This window comes from Anopheles bellator, chromosome 2 (genome assembly GCF_943735745.2).
Source record: "Anopheles bellator chromosome 2, idAnoBellAS_SP24_06.2, whole genome shotgun sequence".
NCBI classification, from domain to species: Eukaryota; Metazoa; Arthropoda; class Insecta; order Diptera; family Culicidae; genus Anopheles; species Anopheles bellator.
In genome coordinates this window covers 52,895,430-52,916,086 of record NC_071286.1, presented here as the reverse complement: position 1 = coordinate 52,916,086, position 20,657 = coordinate 52,895,430, and the positions used below count along the sequence as shown (strand labels likewise).

At 46.6% G+C, this 20,657-nt stretch overlaps 1 protein-coding gene across 3 annotated transcripts in view; it reads left to right on the top strand.

Moving 5' to 3' along the window:
• LOC131212443 (microtubule-associated protein futsch-like) overlaps positions 1-20,657 on the top strand; it is a 45,410-nt gene that overhangs the window by 15,288 nt on the left and 9,465 nt on the right. Inside the window, exons 3-4 of one of the 3 annotated variants that reach the window (XM_058206307.1) lie at positions 8,487-8,676; positions 16,975-17,364. In XM_058206307.1, the coding sequence (XP_058062290.1) occupies positions 8,518-8,676; positions 16,975-17,364 (549 nt within the window). In that variant the 5' untranslated portion in view covers positions 8,487-8,517. Of the gene's footprint in view, positions 1-8,486; positions 8,677-16,971; positions 17,365-20,657 lie in introns of all 3 variants that reach the window. The other 2 variants (XM_058206306.1, XM_058206308.1) reach the window with 2 other exon arrangements.

Genomic DNA, 20,657 nt, shown 5'->3' with positions numbered 1-20,657 from the left:
TAGGTTCTCGAACTCCCAGCGAAGAAGAGGAAACCCTAAAAAGTTTCGACCACAAACGACACTACACTGCGGCGTTTATTGGAGAGAGAGAGAGCGATGGTTGCAAAACTCTGCAACAATGCCCAACAGGCTTAGCATGTTTTTAAAGTATAGAAATTTATGATAAAGACCACCCCAAGACCGGATCGAATAATGTTGGGCTTGTGGGGTGCGGTCTCGGTCGGTCCTCGATGACAGACATTAAATATGCGTCCGGACCGCGTCAACGTTTTGGAATGGAATTTTCGGTAACAGTTGCTTGACAAAGCCCGAAACCCACTTCCGAAAAGCGCAAAAGGAACAAAGTGACGGTGAGGTGACGTAAGGTTTCGGTTGGGTGACTAATGGTTTCATTACTCTGGTCGTCGGCATTTTTAGCATACACACTTTCGTCGTATGTTTGTTTTGAAAAAATTAAATATGCAGTTCCCTTCTCTCAACTTTGTTTCGTGTTGGGTGGTTTTTTTTTCCAGGAATAACGTTTGCTGCCTTTCAGAGGGAAATGTAGTTGAACGGCGTTACTATTGTGTGTTGAAATTGTTCGAACACCAGCGCATCATGTTAATACCGTTCTAAGTCTCTTTATGCTAGTCGACCCCAAAAACGTGCTCAGGTTACAACGGTTACTCTCTCTTAAATTGTTTAAATAACACGTAATTGTCAAAAAACCGGAAACGACCGGACGCAACTCGTCTTTCGTAATACTTGAAGAAGAATAGAGTTTGTCTCTCTTCATTCAATAAAGTTTGACTAAACATCATGCACTTTTTCATGTTTGCATTTCATCATGATGCTGGCAAAAGGCAGATGTGAGACAGAAATACGACGATGCCCCCCCACATTCCGCCAACATGCACGTGTGCCACAAATCTGAATTGATTAATGAGTTCCGCGAAATTTATCTCCAACTCCGCATTGCTTCTTCATTCCGGAATCGCGCCACATCCTTACGCGCGCGCGGGGTGCCACACTTGCCACCACACATAACCTGCCAAACCAGGCGATTGCTGCATTGCTGCGCATCTCTCTTTATGGGTTTCCTATTTTTGCATTGTGCATCTTGTCGCGCGTGCGACGAAGCTGCATTTGACTCCTGGAAGTGTAAACATTTGCCTGGTGGTGCGTCTGTGACTACCTCGTTTCAATTCCAGAACCACCCCCCCCGAGAAGAACCAGAAGCGGGCGAGCGGTTCTTATGCGGCCGAAGACACACCCAGTGCTCCTGCTGGTTGCCGCTCAAGCCAAGTAACAACAACCTGGTCTGGTGGCAATTCAACCGCGCCGCATTAATGCCGTCGACCGCCACAAGGTCATTAACGGCGCGGCCGCGTACGATCGCGTTCGGCTTGCGTATGTGTGTTCGTACGCACACGCCGACGCCTGCCCTATAGCCTCCGTGTTCCGGATTATGCTGCGGTTCAGTGGCTGTGCAGCTGCCACATTGCTGCAATGCCCGGCCCCTGATGTATGCTCCTCTCTCTGCTGCGCTGGGTGAGCGATCGTCGGAAGCCCTAGCTGCGGCAGTAGATAGGCGAGAACAGCATATGGTGCTGTTGAGCTGCGCAGACAACACTCGTCGGGACAACACTAATATGCTGCTGCGGGTACCATTTGGGGTGATGTGCTCGATCGAGGTGTAACCTTTTTTATAGACTGTGAAGAATTGGTTTGTGGAAACACACAGTACCAGCAGCAATATTCGAGGAAGAAAGTTTTTCCTCGCGTCATCGGGAAAGAGCATGGTCGTCGTGGTCGTTTACTGATCTGCTGCAGAGAGAAGTATACTACAGTGGCCAAACAGTAACGGGAACAAGTTCGACTATATCCTGGATTGATGGATTATGGATTCTTTCCAACCGGCCAAACTGTGAACAATTTTTTAAGAAAGATCAGGTTTGTGGAGAGACGGTGAGGAGACCGCTCCGTGGACACACCGTTTTAGAGTAGAGATAGGAGTCGAAACGAAGAATGTGCTATTCCACAGAAGAACTTTTGGGACCGCTACTAAAATTGCAACAAATGTAGAAATACTAGGTTATTTACTAAGTTTGGTCTCAGTCTCATTAACTAAAGGCCTTTGCACACCAAAATGAAATGAAATGAAATGAAAGTAGCGTAGCGAACGACGCGTTGTCTCGCATGGGATTCTATGGGACCCTTCACACCGGCGTCGACGAAAACTTTGTACGGCGACGACGAATCTGTATGAAAAGACAACGCTCCTTTTGTGTCGCTTAAAAACTTTGGCCAAGGTTCGTATACTTGGTTTTTGGGTGAGTGGGGCGAAGTCTTGTGTTTTGACAGATTATTTGTGTTTATATTTGGAAGATCAAGACACATTGAATTTTTGGTGCGAGTAGTTTCATGATGAATTTGTGTTTGTATTACAAGTAATAATTAAGTTAAAATTATTTTGCATGCTTGTGATACAAAAAAACGTCAATTGAGTAATCTTCGATTAGTTTTTAACTACCCAAGATGTCTAATTGTTTTCGCCCGAACGAGAGGGCTAAAGACGTTTCCGTTGCCTGTCGCCGCCGTTCGTAACCGGTGTGAAAGGTCCGAAAAAGCGTCGCGTCGAAACCTACGTAACGTTCCCTGTGTGTGGGGGCCTTATGATTAACTAAGTCTCAACATTCATAGATTGGAGCCTCGTTGTGTAAACAAATTAGTAGAGCATGGATTATTTCAAAAGTATAATTGAAGAAAAAAAACAGGTTTTTTGAGGTATAAACGAATTCCCGATATTGTTTGGCCGCAGTAGTATTAATCTAGCGATATGTTTTTGATTCCCAATTTCCGCTTGTACCCAAGAAGATATCCAATTCGTGAGATGTGGTTTTAATGGGGTATTCATTATTTCATAGGCAAACATGTATAGGTCTATAAATAATTTTAATGTAGGTATAAAACTAGTTTTCAGAATTAAAATGGAGAACTTATAGTCCAACAACTGGAAGTTTCTTGGGCAACTACCAGACCATAATTCGCTAATCCACATCCAGATCTCCCCGCAGGCTCTCGTAGTTAATCCATGCCTAGGTGCCCTTAGACGCCTTATTGCACAAATCGCCCGAGCGCGCGGTGTGGTCAATATTGATCGATAGTGGTGTAGGCCTTACGGTCGGAGGGAGAGCTTAACCGATTGGCTTCGGCAAGATTTGTTCTCACGGTAATCATTTGTCGGGCGCAAAATTGACAAATCACGCCTCGGGTGGGAGCGCGCGACATTCGATTGCCGCCTTGCGCCCGAGAAGGTTCGCCGGCATCGAGGGCCGGCCCGGCCAACAGAACACAGAACAGCAGAGATGGATGGGACTCCACCTCCGGCCTTCCTATTTCCTGCCTATGGGCGAACCTTCGCCCGTCGTATAGTGTACTCTGCCTTTAGGTTAGGAAATAGCTCTGTCGTGGCCGCCCCTCCGGCGGGTGGCTTAGACATGCGGCTCTTAAGCATTATGCATTGTGCCTGCTGAACACTTTGTATGCCTCTTACGATCTCCCTTACCTCCGGAATGGGGCCACTCTGTAGCTCTGCTAGATCGTCAATCGACACCCCTCCTCGACCGAGAGAGGTAGCTGCTGTTACGGTGTGGTATGCTTCCGTAACCTTTTTTCTTTCTGGAGTTGCTATTTTGTTGGGTGGTTGTAGGCATCAGCCGCCAGCTCTCCACACACATGCCCCGCGGAATAGCGTTTCGGTTCTCTCTGCCTGCGAGGCGCTAGGAGTACGGGCAAAGTACAGCCAACCATCAAAACATAATAACAACAAGATTACCACGTTAATGTACGGTTATGTGTGCGCGCCGCCGCCGCCGCAAGTGAGCTTCGCTGATTAAACATAACGGTTAACGCCACTCCGTTTCCTGACTTCTCTCTTGGAACGCCGCGAGTCTACGAAGCTAACGACGACGCCACCCGGCAATCATTGGGCCGCGGCCGCTAGCTAATGTTTTTTTGGGGTTCGAACGGTGTCACTCAACGGCACGACCTATCTGTTGCATCGTGCGGCGCAGTACCTACAGCCGGAAGACCAGGCTGTGAGCCCCCGGAGGTGGTGACCAAAAGGCAACCTTCTTTTTTTTTTGGAGAGGGTCACCCAAGGTTCGAGCAAGTGGTGCGTGCTGATCTGACTCAAGGAAGCGGTGTCAAAATGTCAGAACCACCGTGTAGGGTAATCTACAGCACCGACTGTTTGACTGTTCCTGCCCGAGTCTTTTTTGAGGAAACTGAAGCTGAAGGCGAACAAGGCGGTTGGCCTCAAAAATAAACACCAGCCGCTTATCAGCTTTTGATGCTTGGTTTTGCAGAGGACTCTCAGCACTCACAGGCACTGCTATCTGTTGGCGGTGCACATTTTTGCGCTGCGATGTGCTCTGGCGAAACGCCACGTTGATGATGCAGTGTGTTTCGGTTCGGTGTAATTGAAATTGTCTTTTTTTTTATTGCCCCCATTCGTTTGAATGTTATGTTGCCACCGAGCGCCGAGCGTTGTTGAGTCATCTGCGGTGTGTCAGCGAAAACCACAAATAGAACCTTATTATCCACCTATTTATCGGTAAGCCGCCGGGAGCCGGCCGACTCCTGGGTGTGAATCACGGCTCTCCCATGGCACTGAAAACTCGAATTCCTCTGAAAAATGCTGTCCCCCGGAAAACTTGCCCAAGAATTGGAGTGTGTCACCTGCCACACAGCGCTCTCGGTATAGGTTATGTCTGCTGCCAGAGAACCTAGAATAGAGATGTGTGCAGTGTTGTGGTGAGTAATTAAACGCGCTAAGCCACAAGGGATCATAAAAGTTTATTACCTTCAACTTTTTAATACGGCAGACCTTGGAAAAAAATAATTAATTTTGAGTTGTATCCGGCAACATAAATCCGACACATTGTGGGTGCCTGTGTAGCTCATGCAGCTATGGAAATATCCGAAAACTAGTGACGATATCGTTTATCTTGGAGATATGCTATCTGTCGTCTGGGGTGGAGCGCACGCCGTGACACGCGAGGAGCCGGACTTTACGACGCACTAAATTCTCAACTTCACGGGCAGCAGCGAAAAAGAGAGACCTTTCTTATCGGGCACCGCATATCCGCGACGCCCCAGTACACTAGAGTCACAATAAACTCGCGCTATTTCGTCACCTTCTCGCGCCGTGCCCGTTGTTTTCTTCCTTCTCAAGGCTAAGAAAATCCGTTATGGTTTCCAGTATTGGTGCCATAAATAAATCGTTCCAAACAGCGCGGCGCGGCGCGGCGCCGTTCTTTGCTACTGCAACGGGGCAGGTCTTTTTTGAATACCTCCAGCGCAATGTAGAGAAGCGGAGGTTTCTTATCACGGGATACGCAAAGGGTCCGCTCGCGCCGCCCCTCCACATCAAATCGCTGAATGGACAACTTGACTTCACGGCGCAGAGAACACGTTCTCTACGCGATTTGGCTGGCATTTCTCGGGCGGGGGCCGAAAAGAAATGTCATGGAATTTTATGGTCTGTGCCGCGAGCATTGATTGTGCTGCGGGGACAACGCGGCCACCGATCGTAATGCTGATTTACGTTACGTGTTTTCGACGCGTTCAAAGTTAAGCTCTTTCTCCCGGATTTAGTTGGAGCCAGGGCGCGCGCGCGCAGGATTCGGTGGCCCTTTTCACCACGCTCGTACACTGGGGCGGCGCACGTGTGAAATATGGAATCTTTACTTCCTTTCTACGCAGAGGGTTGCGTTGGGTTATGATACGACTGATTTCTCCCCCAGGATAGAGTAGCGGGTGGTGGTTCTTGGTTTGTGGGAACGACACACCGTGTCTTCCTTTCTTTGCGCTTTAGAGGCCTGAACTGCCGCGATAGAGACATTTGTTTTGGCATTCGTTCCGACAAGTGATTTTAATGACATTTTCTCGCCGTAACAGCGTTTTTGGTGTGTGCTGCGGTCGGCGTACATAAATGGGTGGAGGAACAAAGGGTTCAGAGGGAGGACCGGAACCCCCGCACGAAGGCAAATACATAATCCGTGGGCAATGTTTGTACGATCTGGATACGTCGTGAATGTGGAATGTAGACGGGACCGACTTGCATATCGGGCGCGTGTGGTGCGTTTTCGATAAGTGTCTTTGGCTCGAAAAATATTTAGTTTGGGTGTGTTCCAGGCTCTCAATTTTACATTTGAGTTTGTTTACATTTTACAAATATTTCAATTTCGAAGATAATAGCAATGAGGTTAGCCTTTCGTTTCAGTAGATGTGTTGCTGACGTCAATTGGAACAAACGAACGAACGGGAAGGAACAAACGATCCCGCAGCGCGCTGCTATCATTCATCTTGGAATGTGCTCGATCAAGAAATTCTAGAAAAATATGTATGTTGTTTTGGTATTGGAACACTGTGGACTGGTGGACTTGGTTGGCACACCAACACCACATATACTGACCAGCAGGGGAGAGCTAACGAGATGATTGATTGATTTGCTTCGAATGGTTGAAAGAAGAGTTCTATTTTGGCGAACAGAAGCTCTAATGGGAAATCCACACTAAGGAACGATATAGTAGTGAGCTCTCTGGATATCAGGCACCGTCAACCTACACAATGCTGCTCCTTTTAAGTTTTGAGGTAATCTAGATTGTGTTGGAAGGTGTTTGGCTACCCGTGATTACCCAACGACCTCTCTGTGGGTCACGTTTGTCGAGACCAGAAAATATGGAAAGTGGCATAGAAGTTGGGCCACTGATTGCGATTAAGTTTAGCGTTCAATCATTCGTGACAGCACCGAAGGGTTTGTAGTTGTACATAGATAGTGCTGCCTGCTGCCCGGATTCCCCGTGTGGTCTAGTGTTTCGGTGCCGTGAAGCAAACCGTCTGCTAATTTGAAAATTTGACACTAATACCCGTGGACGGAAGGCTCTCCTTCTGTTCTGGCACGCATAAAACCGTGCTTAAATATGTTTCGTCCATTGTTCCATTCTCCACGCTTCGATGCATGGAATTGACTGAGTGGGATGACTGTGAACTTCGGTGGCCACCGGGGCTATTAGATGCTGGAAAAGGGGGAAAAAGTTGGACGTTTTATGGTGCTGCGTTGCGTTACGTTTCCTTCCCAATTCCTCGCTCTGTCTCTCTCTCTTTCGCTCGCGTTCGTTACGGGCTCGGATTATGATGTTGCTTCGACCGCCGAGAGAGGAGGTCCATAGAGGAATGAACGTGTGTGTTGTCCGTTAGTGTCGAAAACTACACATGTTGTGGGGGGGAAGGTGGCTGGCGGCTAGTCCGTTTCGGTGCTATACTTTATGCCGTGTCAATGACCGACCACCACCAACCCTGTTCAATTATATTAAGACCCCCGGGCCACAATGGAACACACACGTCTACCACACGACGGAGCAAATGTAAGCCGAGTGGTAAATTAACATATCGACAGGGAAATCTAATGAAAGTCCACCAGCCAGCCAGTCAGTCTCTCTGGTTTCAAAATTCCAAGAAATGTGTCTTCGGAACGCAATCACTTTTTTTCGTTTACTCTCGATTCTTTGTCAGGAATATCTCAGTTTCTCCATCAACTGTTTTAATTTCCTATCCATCTTTCGCGCAACAACAAAATATAAATTAACAACATTGCAACGGAATCAAACTTAACGAAAGTTCGAACATGAAAAGCTAATTTTGACGAATTTTCGGACCAGATCTGACACCATGGTCCAGAGCTGTCAGAAGTCAATGCGTTCGTACTAATCGCACTAAAACAAATGCAATGGTGGTACTTGGCCATCGATCGTACGTACCTGCTTCTTTTGCAGGGGTTTTGTCATACATTTTCTCTGTTACTGTAGTGAACTGTGTTAGCTTTTGCAGTGTGTATTCTTATTCGTTTATTCGAAAACTCATCGCAAATTGTTGCTATTTTACTGTGTTTGGGCAATAAAACAGTCTGGTTGGGTTGGTGGACCTTCCAGAGCCACGCCACGCCCGGAAAGCAATCAGAGTGCGGTTAAGCCCCGATTTCTGTCACGGTGCACCACCACCACCACCAATAAAAGGTACTCGCACTCTCTGTAAGCCTTTTGAACCATTTTTACGGCTCGCGGATAATAAAACCCTATTATAAAACGCTCTGCCGGGTGCTTTGCAAACCATATTAAGTAAGGATTGGGTGTTGACATTTAAGCTCCACTTGCTTCGTTTTTCGTACCGTACAGAGATTCACCCATTGGTGTTGTCATTGACCATCGGGGCACGGTCGTAAATAGATTGACTCTGCGGTGTATGTGTGCGGCGATAATCTCTCATCTCCGAATGAAGTTTTTTGGCGTGCTGTGTGGTGTGCATAATAAAGCTCCAGCCTTTTTTGGTTGCAATTTAATCTCATCCAGCGTGTACTTCTCAATATTGCAACGACACTGGGGAACATGTTTGCTAGTAATGCTAATCCGTTTGATGTGTGGTGCCCTTTATTCTATTTGCAGAACAACTCGTATCGATCAGTAAACTACCGCCATGGGTAAGGCACAGAGTAAGCGTTCCGTCGACATAACTACAGACCCGGCCAAGGATGGCGTAGTGACGGAGGGTGCCGGAAAACTGGAGAAGATTGAAGATGTGGACCAACTGAAGGCACAAGTGAACGGAGACGCTCAACACACCGACGGCGAAAATGTAAGTAATAGATAACGAGAGCATTTTTGGAAATGAACGTTCTGCTTCTTTCACACTCACATTTCATCATTTTCATCGTGTATCAATCGTGTTACAATTTGCCATCATTAATTACGTACCATCTCAACATCCGCGAACAATTAAATGCTATACGCGAATCTCTGGTGGACTAGGTACGCAACCACATTCCGTGACCTGTCCCAACAAGCCGCGCGTGTGTCTCACATCGAACCTTGACATTCGGTTGTGTGATGTCGTCGCCGGTCCAACCTGTCGTCGTCGGCGCGCATTCGAAGGAAAGGCGACCGAAACCAGTTTCCGTCTCATCATAATCTTTTAAGTTAATTCACCGCCTCAGCTTCTTCACGCGCGTGGGTTGGTTATGGGGGTGCAACGGCGACGAACATATTTTTGTAAGCGCACGAACGCGTCCGCGAGCGATATATGCATAATTTATTCGACGATCTAATAGGGGTGATAATTTTCATGAAGATGTAGCCAAGCGGGGGCCCTCACACGTCGTGGCGTGCGCGCCAACGAACCCGGCGACCCACCTAGTGTCTGTGGTAATGTGAACCCCCCTCCGGTGTAGTCTTGCGCATAAATACTCGTTTATGCACCGCTCCATCGTTCACGCACGCTCTCGAGCGTTATTATTTTTTAAACTTTAAAATTATTAACCCATGTAGCAAATTACCGAATGATCGCTCGGTACACTCTGGGACCACTGATGTTAGAGCTATCATCTTCGAAAGGGGTTGCGTGCCACAACAGGTTTAGTGAATTTCACTTGTTCCCTTTGCCTTCGTGTGGTGCAGACGATTCCATAAATCGTTGCTCACAGGAGGAACACCGGAATCAGCTTCTTAGCGTCCCCGGCGGGAATGCCAGAACAACACAGCATCGTAAATAAGGGGATTTATTTAAAGATTTCCGCTCTGGAGGCGCGCAAGAGTGATGCACTAGTTCCTGCTTTAGAACAGCGCGCAGGTATCGGCGGTGCGCAACGTTGTAAACGAGATTCCCCGATGAACCGAACACCGAACAGTTGTTTCTTTAATTTTGTTTTGTTTGCGAAGCAAAAATATTCACTGTCAAAAGAACCAAAGTTAAAATGCATTGCATGCTTGCCTGCCTCTCCAGAGAGTGCCACTGCTGCGAGCGCTATGCTGTTCTATGTCACGGAAATGATGATGGTAGATTGAAACGACGAAACTATTCCAAACGGTGATCGCGCAAGGGACCAATATTGGGATTCCGAGCTTCGTAAACAAAACGAAAAAGGTTTCAACCTTACATCAGCCTTCGTCCTCCACGGAATGATGGAATGAAGGGATTCCCCGAAAAAAAGGTTCTGTGTTAAACCAGAGCCCTCCAGAGACACACGACGGCTCATAGAATGCATGCATGCCTGCTGTGCGCACCGTGAACCCCACGAAAGCACATCGGCGGCGGGCCACAACACAAGATGCTACGCAGCTTCCCTATTGCGTGACTTATAGACGTTAAATAATCTTTTAGTGCGTCGTGATAGACGAGAAACACGGCGGCACGCGGCACGGCGGGCCTAGAAAATTATAATGCTGGCGTGAAAAAGGTTCTTCGATTGTGTTCTCTCTGCTGTGCGCTGGTGGGAGCTAATTAGAGAGAGAAAGTTCACTCGTTTGTTATGGCCATTGCTTTTTGACAGGTTTTTACTTTCCTTCAAGATGTACCTTGGCGTATCGCGTTACGCTTCTCCCCCTGTGTTGTGGTGGCGTGCCAAGGGGACTGCTACTGCTGCTGCTGCCGCCTGACGGGTATCCTCAGGGCCCCCGGGTCAGGTTCAAGTTCAGGTCGCAACATGATGTTATCATGCCGAACTGCCGAACACGTTTTATAAATGAGACGCAGTGTGAAATCAACCAAGGAGAACGGTATGGAATTTCGATAGATTTTGTGAGATTTTCTTCCTACTTTCGGGGGGAGGAAAGGGCATCAGAAACATCGATAAAGAATGCACACACACGATCATGATTTTGGTGCAGTGATCGTGATTTATGTGTGTCTTTTTCCGGCTTTCGAATCATTAGGAAGGGTTTGGGTTTTTTCTGTTAAAAAAAATTTTTATTCCTCTGCGACAGCATCGTTAGTAATGCTTCCGTCGTATGCTATGAATCTTTTATCTTTTCGTTTAAAATTAATTGTATGCATGTAATATTATGTATTTACATGTAATTTAGGGAACGATATTTGTGTTAAAACTCGTTACTAACATGGAATTGAAAGGCACGTTCTTTCTCTTACAAACGCATCCAATTTCATGCAAATCGGATGACAGATTAAAAGTTATGCGCGTTTATGTGTCAAAAGATTTATTAGCCGTGTTTGCAGCCGCTTTGAATCGCTGGAATGTCATCATAAAATGATCCTTTCATGGCCAATTTGAGCATAGGGAACGGGAAATAGTCACATGGTGACAAATGATCAAGCAAACACAGAGAGAGAGGTCAATGACACAAGTTGATTGTTCAAAAACTCCTTAACTGAGACTGTTTTGTGAGAAAAGGTGCATTGTCGTGTAACAAAACCTGCTTATCCAACGTGTATTCAGGTCGTTTTCGTTAAATTCTTAACCATAATCGTCTCAGCCCTTCTAGACAGTATTCTCCATTGACCGTCGCCGCTTTGCCTTGAGGAACGAGTTCCTTGTGGATTTAAACCTTTGTTTTTGACTTCGTTTAAATCACACAAAAATTCTTGCACACATCTCCATAAATTTGTAACAAATTACAGATCTCAGATCATGTTTTACCATGTTGGAAACAAAATCTTATATTGTTTCATTTTGTTGCATACATCATGAAGCTACGGACACATAAAACGCATAACTTTTCCATCGGTCATCCGACTTGCATGAATTTGGATGCATTTGAAAGAGAAAGAACGTAGAACCGCGAATCACCACGACTAGGATAGGCCACAAGAACAAACAAGAAACAGATGCACAGAAAACAAGGCCAGATGCACGGAAGGCAGTTCTTTACCTTTTGATTTAAGTTTTTGTCAATTTCAATTCTTTTTGGTGTTGATATGTGGCACCCACGAGCTTTAATATGATGAATACGACATTGGTTTTCATTACCACCTTTGATTGTTTAAATGTTTAAATTTTTACGATCTTTTTTATGTTTTTTAACATTATTAGAACGGGTAGAGCCGTATTAGAATCAGTTTACGCATTGGCATTCATATTGATGTCAATGGCAGGTCTATGAAAGTCTTTCGCACAGAAACAGACATCATTTACGGACGAGCCATTGTTACGAAAAACATAGCATAGATTTTTCATGCTAGCTGCTAGCTGTTTATAAGAAAATTCCGCACCATTTAATCGTTGAGAATGTACAACGATTTTCCATTGCAATACGCACCGCGCACTGGTTGGTGGCTGCTAAATCGGAGCTATTTTTAATTAATTCGCAACGATTAACGCTGAAGGCGGTCGCACGTTTCGTTTCGCTTAAGTGAATCTGTCGAAGTCTGTCGGCAATTACTTCTTTCGTGCAAACAGAACGAACTCCACCTTCGGAATGGAGGAGTAACGAGAAGCGAGGGTAAGCGATTTCTAATTTTAAATTGTGCGTTTCTTGCACCAGGAAGCACCGCAAGAGCAGTGTGTGTTGGCTTTAAAATTGAAATCAATCACCAATTTCCGAACGAAACGGGCGCGAAACACGCATTAACCTGTTGCGTTGCTGTGCGCAGCCTTTGCCACACGCGCGCAAAAGGATCAAATTCCGATGAAGGTGACGAAAAAGAAAGAACACTGACAGGGGACAGAACACGGGGAAAGTAGAAACGTGCCGCGCCGCCAATCGAGACGTTGTTTTAATTTTAAAATTGCGGCCGTTGGTGGAAAGTGGTTGTTGGGTCGCGTTCTTGTCCTCGAAGGACGAGAGGTGTTTCTGCAGTTCTACTATGGATGGCTTTGGGGCGACTAGAAACGTGCGTCGTCCCCCGATGCCAGGGATCTCATCACCTATAAAATGGGGGTTCATAAGTTGATCGCTCGACAAATCCGTGCGCCTGTTGGTGGAACGCATAAAACCGCGTCGAAGGCGCGCGTTGTTGCGGAATTTATGATTCTTGCTCGCGCCGTGCATGCGTGCATCTGAAGTGAAGCGTCCATAATTGCTATCGCCAGTTGACGAGCGCGCGTAGCGTGTAGTGCCTGGGCCCATTGGGCGGGTTGTGATAGGGGCCATCCGCGCGTGATGGATGGATACACGTGAGAAAAAAGGGAAAATGAAAATGCTCTTACTCTACCACACCACCCCAGCGGAGGCAGCAATAGGAGTGTGCATTATCGAACTCCTAGAGGCAGAAGGGCGCTTTGATGTGTGGGGCTTTTCACTCTTGTTAACACTTTTCCCCAAGCCGGACAAAAAAGGTTTGCTGTGTGTGCGTGCGTGGTGGGCGATACTTTGAATAGATAGCTTTCTCTAATGCCACTTAGCGCCCAAAGTCCGGCAGCTGGCAACGAGTGATGGGGACGTGGTGGAGGAGCTCTCTTCAGTGCGGTGGCGGCGGCCAACATTCTAACGGTGGTGTAATGATGATGGTTACTTTCGAGATGTGTAACGCACGGCTGATCCGTGCGGGGCCACTGATCCCCGAGACGCGCGTGTGATGTGTGTGGGAAGATGATTGAAATTTAACACCGATTGAAGCAAAACGTCGATTACTATCTACCACCCAACCGGTCCCGGTGGCACCCCCGTCAAGGCCCACCGCCAAACGACGAGTTCTGCTCTGTGCCACTACGAGAATGTGAAGTGTACGCGATGTTGTATGGAGTATGAAGCATACAATCGCGTTACGAACGCGTGGACAGTCCCGAACAAAATAATGCTTTGAATGGCTTTTGATCGGAAGTATGTGGTTCCTGTACGATGAAGCCTTCCCAGCTCTGGATTTCCGGTTACAATCCGGGTGTCCAAAAAGGTGTCTTTAGAAAACATAAATACGACTCACGGTACATTATTCATTGTAAATTTCAATTCGATTATTATATGCCAAAGGACGGACTAGATCCCCCAAGAATGCTTAAATGTATCATCCAAAGTAACTTAGGAAATACGTTGCAAGCCTTTGTTCACAATTTCACAATTTACCATTGGTTGTGATGTGATATTATTTCTATATTTTCGAAATAGGAATGGCTTTAAACAATAATCGGTACCGAACACAATTATATTTAACTTAAAGATTTACTCACCTTGAAGATGGCACCACTTAGTCAAATAAAGCAAGCGAATTTAGTTGTCATTCTGCTGAAATCTACTCACCAAAATGTTAGCATCTTTTATGTAATAAATGTTTGAGTCAGGTGATTTCAATATTTTGAAAACAATTGCAAAAATCAAGTATCAAGGTGTCATTAAATATTTGTTTTTGAAAGGCAATACACCTTCGCAAATCCAAGATGAGTTGACTCCTGTGTATGTCGGGACTCCATCATTTACCACAGCGAAATTTTCCGATTCGGGCCAACGGGACTTGATAGAGGTAGTCGTTTGACGTTGTATCAATTTTCTTGTGCATTTGTTTACTACTAATTTTTTTCAAATGTACCTCGGCACTTCACAGACATCAAAATCCACCTTGTTTTAGGGTGTTCTTTGATTGGAGTTGTAAATTCTAAAACTGCGTCTTCGTCAAACTTAAGCTATCATATGGCGCGCTGTGCGAAGAGCCGTTAAAGATACTCCTCCTGACTGCTGACTCGACCAACCATTTGACCCTAGATAATCTGCGGTTTATCTATTTTTAATGGACGCATTGAACAACCCTTTTAACCACAGTTTAAAATTTGTTAACCGTTTAGTGCCGGAGCTCGTTGATTGAGTTCGAAGTAATCAAGACAACAGGAGTCCTTCCAGTCAGCCTGCCTGCCTGGCAGAGGCTGACTGACGGTCGTCTCCGTGGCTTGATGAGGAACTACTCTCCTCATCGCTATTCCGCCGTGCGTTCTATTTCCTGATGGAGGCTGGCTGCGAATTACGAAACCAATCATACTTTTTACACACGCGCCCATTCGTGCCGATAGAGAGAGGTCCCAATTACACAAATTTCTCCGGACACTCAGAGGCGCGGGCTGCTGTTAATGGGCACCACCACACCCCAACTGGTGGCCGAATATTAGCACACTCCGCCGCCGCCACTACCTTTCATCACCTGTTTTGCCCACGCACCACCACGATGCTGTGGCGTGGAAATTTTTCGATACACTAACGGCAATTCAAAACCAATTAATTGGATGTTTATGATTTATGTTTTCTCGAGACTCACGTACTCTTCTTCGCGCTGTCTTTTAAACACATCAGCCGGGCGGGGGCGGCACAGTAGTTGTTATAACCGTAAACAAGGTTAACTTCTTCCGGTGGTGAGCACAACCCACACCCGATGACCAGTAGATTAATTGGCGGTTGGTCCTGTGGGGCGCAAAATATCACCCTCGCGCGGGATGCTTTCCATTTTTTTTTTCCTCTCTCCATCCATTAAGGCTCCTCCACAAGTAGCGCGCGCAGTGCTCTAGTGCTGCTCTCCCCACGTTGTTGCATTGTGCGCAGTGTTCCTCGCGGAGACCACGTGCAGATAGCCTTTGATGAACGGCGTGCGCGCGCTGTGGCCGGCGAAAGATTACCTCAGGAGTGGCCGTTGGGTCGCGCGGTTCGGGTTTTGCTCTCATTTAAAATAATCACGATCATCATAACTGCAGGCGCAGCCCGCTCTGTTGCGCGCGCTGTGTTCCATTTGCGTTGTTTTGCTTTCCTTTAATTCACGTTGGTTGCTGGCGGCTGGCTGTGGTGCGCGCCATAATATGCACGACGCAGTTCGATCGGTTAAAGGGTTTTTCATTTGTTTTAGTAAAAGACAGCCCGGCGGCAGCGCGGAGTTAGCTTTTCTGAAAGCCCCGGCGATAATGATTTGCGCTTTGCTCTGGCTCCCTGATCCCCGAGGGTAGTTTGTAAATTCACGAAAGGTTATGCTGTGTTCTGCGGCGCCTGTGGTGTAGCCCGCGGGGGTTATCTGTTGGGGCCCGGTTCAAAGGATGATAGTAAACTTTCTTTTTAAATGACTCTACCGTTGGTGCGTGACTTTAGCGTGCACGACGGCCAGAGACACACAGGAGATAAGGATTAAAAAGCAGACGCCAGCAACGGTGCCCGTGATGGTTATGGAATGTGTCTAGTCGGAGTCTGCGGCGCCAATAAGCGAGTGCGCATTTATTAAAGATGTGTCATGTTCCACTTGCATGCCCTATTTAGTAACCAATGTGGAATGTGTAACAGAATCTGACTGTCAATATGTGCCGTCGCATCTAAAAACTTCATCAGAAATGTTTATTTCCAAAAGTGGAAGAAAAAAAGAAAAGTATCGTAGGACGACATAACTGTGGCGTTGAAACTGTGGGCCTCCCGGCATGAGATGAAGTGTAGAAATGATTGGTTAAAAAGGGGTAGCGGGATCGTATCACCCGTAAAACGGTCTTTTGGCCATTGTTTGTGTTTATTACGCAGCAGCGATCCACGCGATCATCGGCGGGCAGCGTGTGCATCGTTGCTGACACGGTGCAATGAAAATAAAACGATACACAGCATTTATTTGTTTACATCGAGCCACATAAACAGTAGCCATTAGTTCAACGTGCAACGGTAAGCACTTTCGAAAACTGTCCCTGCGAAAGATCATCACTCCGAGTTCGGGCGTAACGTGTGCGGCGATTGCATACTTCCCGGCGTATACGACAATCGGCTGGAATGTGGTCTAAAATATGGTCTAAAATGCATTTACGGTGCAAAAGTGCATTCTTTGTGTATACACCTCAATTACAGCAACAACAAACATTCTAATGGTCAAGGATATTTGGCTTTGATGGATAATACGATGCTCGAATTGGCCTGGCCAATATGTTTTTTCATAAAATTCGATTAAATTTTAGTCCCCGTTGAGAAGTGTTATTCATCGAAATCAAACGATTCTAATTAATCTCTCACATCGTACTAATAATTGTTTTTCGTTTTTTCTTCTTCTCTCCATGCGTTTGTGTGACACACATATCCGTCCCTGCATATCACCTTTCATACCACACACTAATCGTAATCATGGCTCGTCCCACTACACTCTCCCACGCCACGCGCAAACATTTGGGATCGTTTTCGTTCAATGTGTGGTGTATGCGTGTGTTGTCCTTGTTGTTTTGCGCGTGACCACCGGGAAACGCTTCTCCGATCGCGACTGGCCGGCCAGCAGGAAAAGAAGGTTGAGAGCGATGCAGCCGAAAATGAGAAGGATTCCAGCACAGAGAAAGCCCACAAAGAGGGTGGCGACGGTAGTGGTGGTGGTGGCGGCGGCGGTGATACGAGCGTAGCCGCCGCTGCTGCCTCGTCCCCAGCAGCAGCCTCGGAGAAGGAAGGTGGCGAGAACGTTGATCCAAACAAAACGCTAGAAAATGGTAGCAATGATGAATCGCTGCTGAACGACAGCAAACCGGCGGACGAGGCCAGCAAGAAGCCGAAGAAACCGAGAAAGAAGTGGTCCTTCCGCAGTTTGTCGTTCAACAAGAAGGACAAACAGAAACCGGCCAAAAAGGAGAAGGACGAGGAACGCGTGAACGGCGAGTGCGAGAAAGTTCCTGAAGAGGTAAGTGCGAAATGCGAAAAATCTCAGTACAACTAATGGGAAAGTATTGTTTTGTGAGTTCGTCGTTGTACTGTGAGGGGGGATGTGTCGAACTCTGCATGCGATGTGGGTGTACATTCTAACATACATCGATACTCAATCCATACAACGTTAAAAATGTCGGTGTAAATTAATACAACTTCCGTCCCCGTTTGTTTGTTTGGTAGTATATTTTAGGAAAAGTTATCAAATAGAGTACGCTAGAAACGGATTTGCATTCAGATTCGACCAACAGCCACAATCTGAACCAAACAAACACCGACCAGACGTTGGGCCGATACTTTTTAAGATTAAATCCAACTTTTCTCTTTCAATTTTCTCAGCTGTCGACATTTCAACCGGTCGGCGATAAATGGGGTAAAGGTGCGATTAAGCGCTGCATTTGTAATTTTGTGTGACGGATTGGCACGCGGCCATATTGCTGCGCTATTGGAACGAGCGCGCGTAAATTGCGTCGTCGTTTTGACCGCCTCTCTAGTGGGGCCCGTTAGAGAGCACAACTACTCTCACGCAACCCGTGTTTTGCACTTGACAATGAAAACTATTTTCTATTTCGGTTCCTAGGAAAATCCGACTTTTGAATCCTCCGCACGTGGGCGATATCCGTTCCAATGGATACTTTAAAAATTTTAAGTAATTTTCGACCTTTACAATTAGTACCCCAAAAGGGCCAGATAGTCTCATCATAAGTACTGCGACGAGTACTCGAGAATTGAATGAAAACAGCGCGCGCAATATACGCGCGAATTGCGCCACGCTCTTCAAAAACCGCCAACCGGCCTACGCAAAACTGACGCGCGTTTGAGAATGTTTTCGCGGCGTGGTCACCGCCTCGGTGGGATGGAAAATGAAATACTATTTTGTTTTCACCGCTAGCCCAAAACACATTACATTAGTGTGGCAGGAGCGAGCGTTTTTTTTCGTTTTCCCACCTTTGTTTGCCCAGGGTCAGGCGAAGCAACACTTGAAGGAAATTATTTTTGGGGCAAAACGCATCGTTGGAAACCGATTTTTCATGGCCACTACCACTCTGCCGGGAGTACGGCCGGTGTGGTGTACAGCGCGGCAACCATCTGACTAATGCACGAGAGAGGAGAACCACAAGAGTGAAGTGAAGTGTTTGATTTCGACGACCACGGCATGTAGTAGGGCCAACAGGCCAAACATTTTCCCCGAGATACTGAAAAGCGCTTTTGGCAATTATGAAATTGCTTTATAGTGAGTTGATTGTGTAGCAATTCTTGCGACCCAAACAGGGTGCCTGCGGTATCGATTCGATTTCTGTTTACTGCCGCCATTCTTCGGACAAATCAAAATCTCGCCCCAAATTTGATATTATGCCCTGTGGCGAGCATATCGCCCCATGGGTTGAATTTTCCTCGAACTTGCGCGGACGAGCGGCCCTGCCTTGTTTGAGGGCGCAATTTTCGGCATCAGTTAGCACAGGCGGCAGAGCGCGCGCGGGTTGATGAGAATCTATTTCCATAAATTCTTGCGCTGCAGCAACCGGCAGCACGGAACATTTTCTGGCTGGCTCTCTATCGCTATCGCGCATCTGCGCGTGATGGAAATTACGAAAGCCCCATCAACCGATGATGACCGGAAAATGATATACCGAACCCGGGAGGCCACCATCGGTGTCGATGACGCGGTGTGCTGTTGCTCCTGGGCGAGGGTCGTTAAGATTTTTACGATCAATCGACGGCGAATAATGTGTGTTTTGGTGTGTCCAAGCGCCAAGCCGGTGACGCACTATTTGTAGGAACACCAGCGCGATAAACAACTGCTCGAGCTCTATTCGTAATTTGTTTTTGTTTTGGTCGCAGTTTCCAATTCCGGAACCATATCGACGGTGATCCAGTTTGCACTAAACTTATAGTTTCGCTTTCAGTGCCCTGTGTCCGTTTTACACGCGTTATTAGTCCCAGCAGCGGATGGTCAAGGTCGACCGAAAGCGCAAAATCAGCTGTTGCGGAGAAACTAATGCGGTAGCGAGAGGAATCTTTCGTCGGCCGTCATAATTCAAGGTTTCAAGTTAACCAGCACCAGCGACACACCACGTGATGATGGATTGTAATGTGAGAGAAATTCTGGTTTTGACGAAGTTTTTTGAAATTTGACGTAATGAGCAACACACACCCTGCTTTACATGTGACAAAATGTGTTAAAAATAATGAAAGAGTAGTGTCCGTTTTCCGTTGGCGATCTTCCACGTGATGCGCTCCCGGTGATTAACGATTTCGCTAAAGAGCCAGCGCCGACGCGCGCATGACCCTATGACTCGACTGACCAACGAGATGTGTCCGAAAAACGGTGGTTCTGGTCGAACACACACCTGTAGCTAATAAACAGTTTTTGGAATTGGATTTTAGATCGTTCCAAGTAAATGGTCAGCCAGAGAACGTGATTAACGTGAAAACGTGTCAGCCAGATTGTGATGAAGCAGCATTTGAATTGCCGAATTTTAGTTGCTAGATAAATGCACCCAAATTAAACGGCTCTCGATGAAGATCACTCCATGCTGCTTAATCGGCCGCTATGTTTAGTAGCAAATCAACATTTTAAAATGATCTGCTGCTTCCCAAACTCGATTCAGGTCTTAAAAAGATGGCTGAGTCCTTCACAGTCTAAGGCCCTCACCGATGAGCAGGAAAATCCTTTCGGGCATTCTGTTTAACGTGTCGAGTATATGAAGGAGCAGCGATCGAGCTGCCTGCTCTCTGTGAAAGGGGGAAATGAACGAAAGTTTTGCAGCATCGGGGCTTCCATTTTTTTCCTACAGCATACCCATTGGGGCATTGTGCGCTGCCAACCTCAAAAGAAAATTAGAATGAATCTTACAGCCTTCCATGTTATTTGATTGATTTTCCAACTGGCTTCGAAATCGTCGCCTGAAGCGGAAACTTACGGTACGGTGTGTTGTAAAAAGCTGTATGTGTATTTGGCGTGTTCCGCTCATTTCTCCACAACGCTACTACGAACGTGAGGTTTCTGTTTTCCGTTGGCGCTAGTGAAGCGTTTCCAAACGCGCCATCGGGAGCCAGTCCGTCGAGCGGCAAGGACGCGACACCCGGGCACAGTTTTTAATATATTTTTCTACTGCTGACGCATATTTATTCATTGGCTAATTTTGGCGCCGCGTAGTAGTAACGACAAGCGGGAACACCACATACCAACCGCGCGGCCGGCCAACACACCGACTTTAAGAATTTTGTAAACAAAATATACAGAATGAATTTTGAATGTTGTTACTG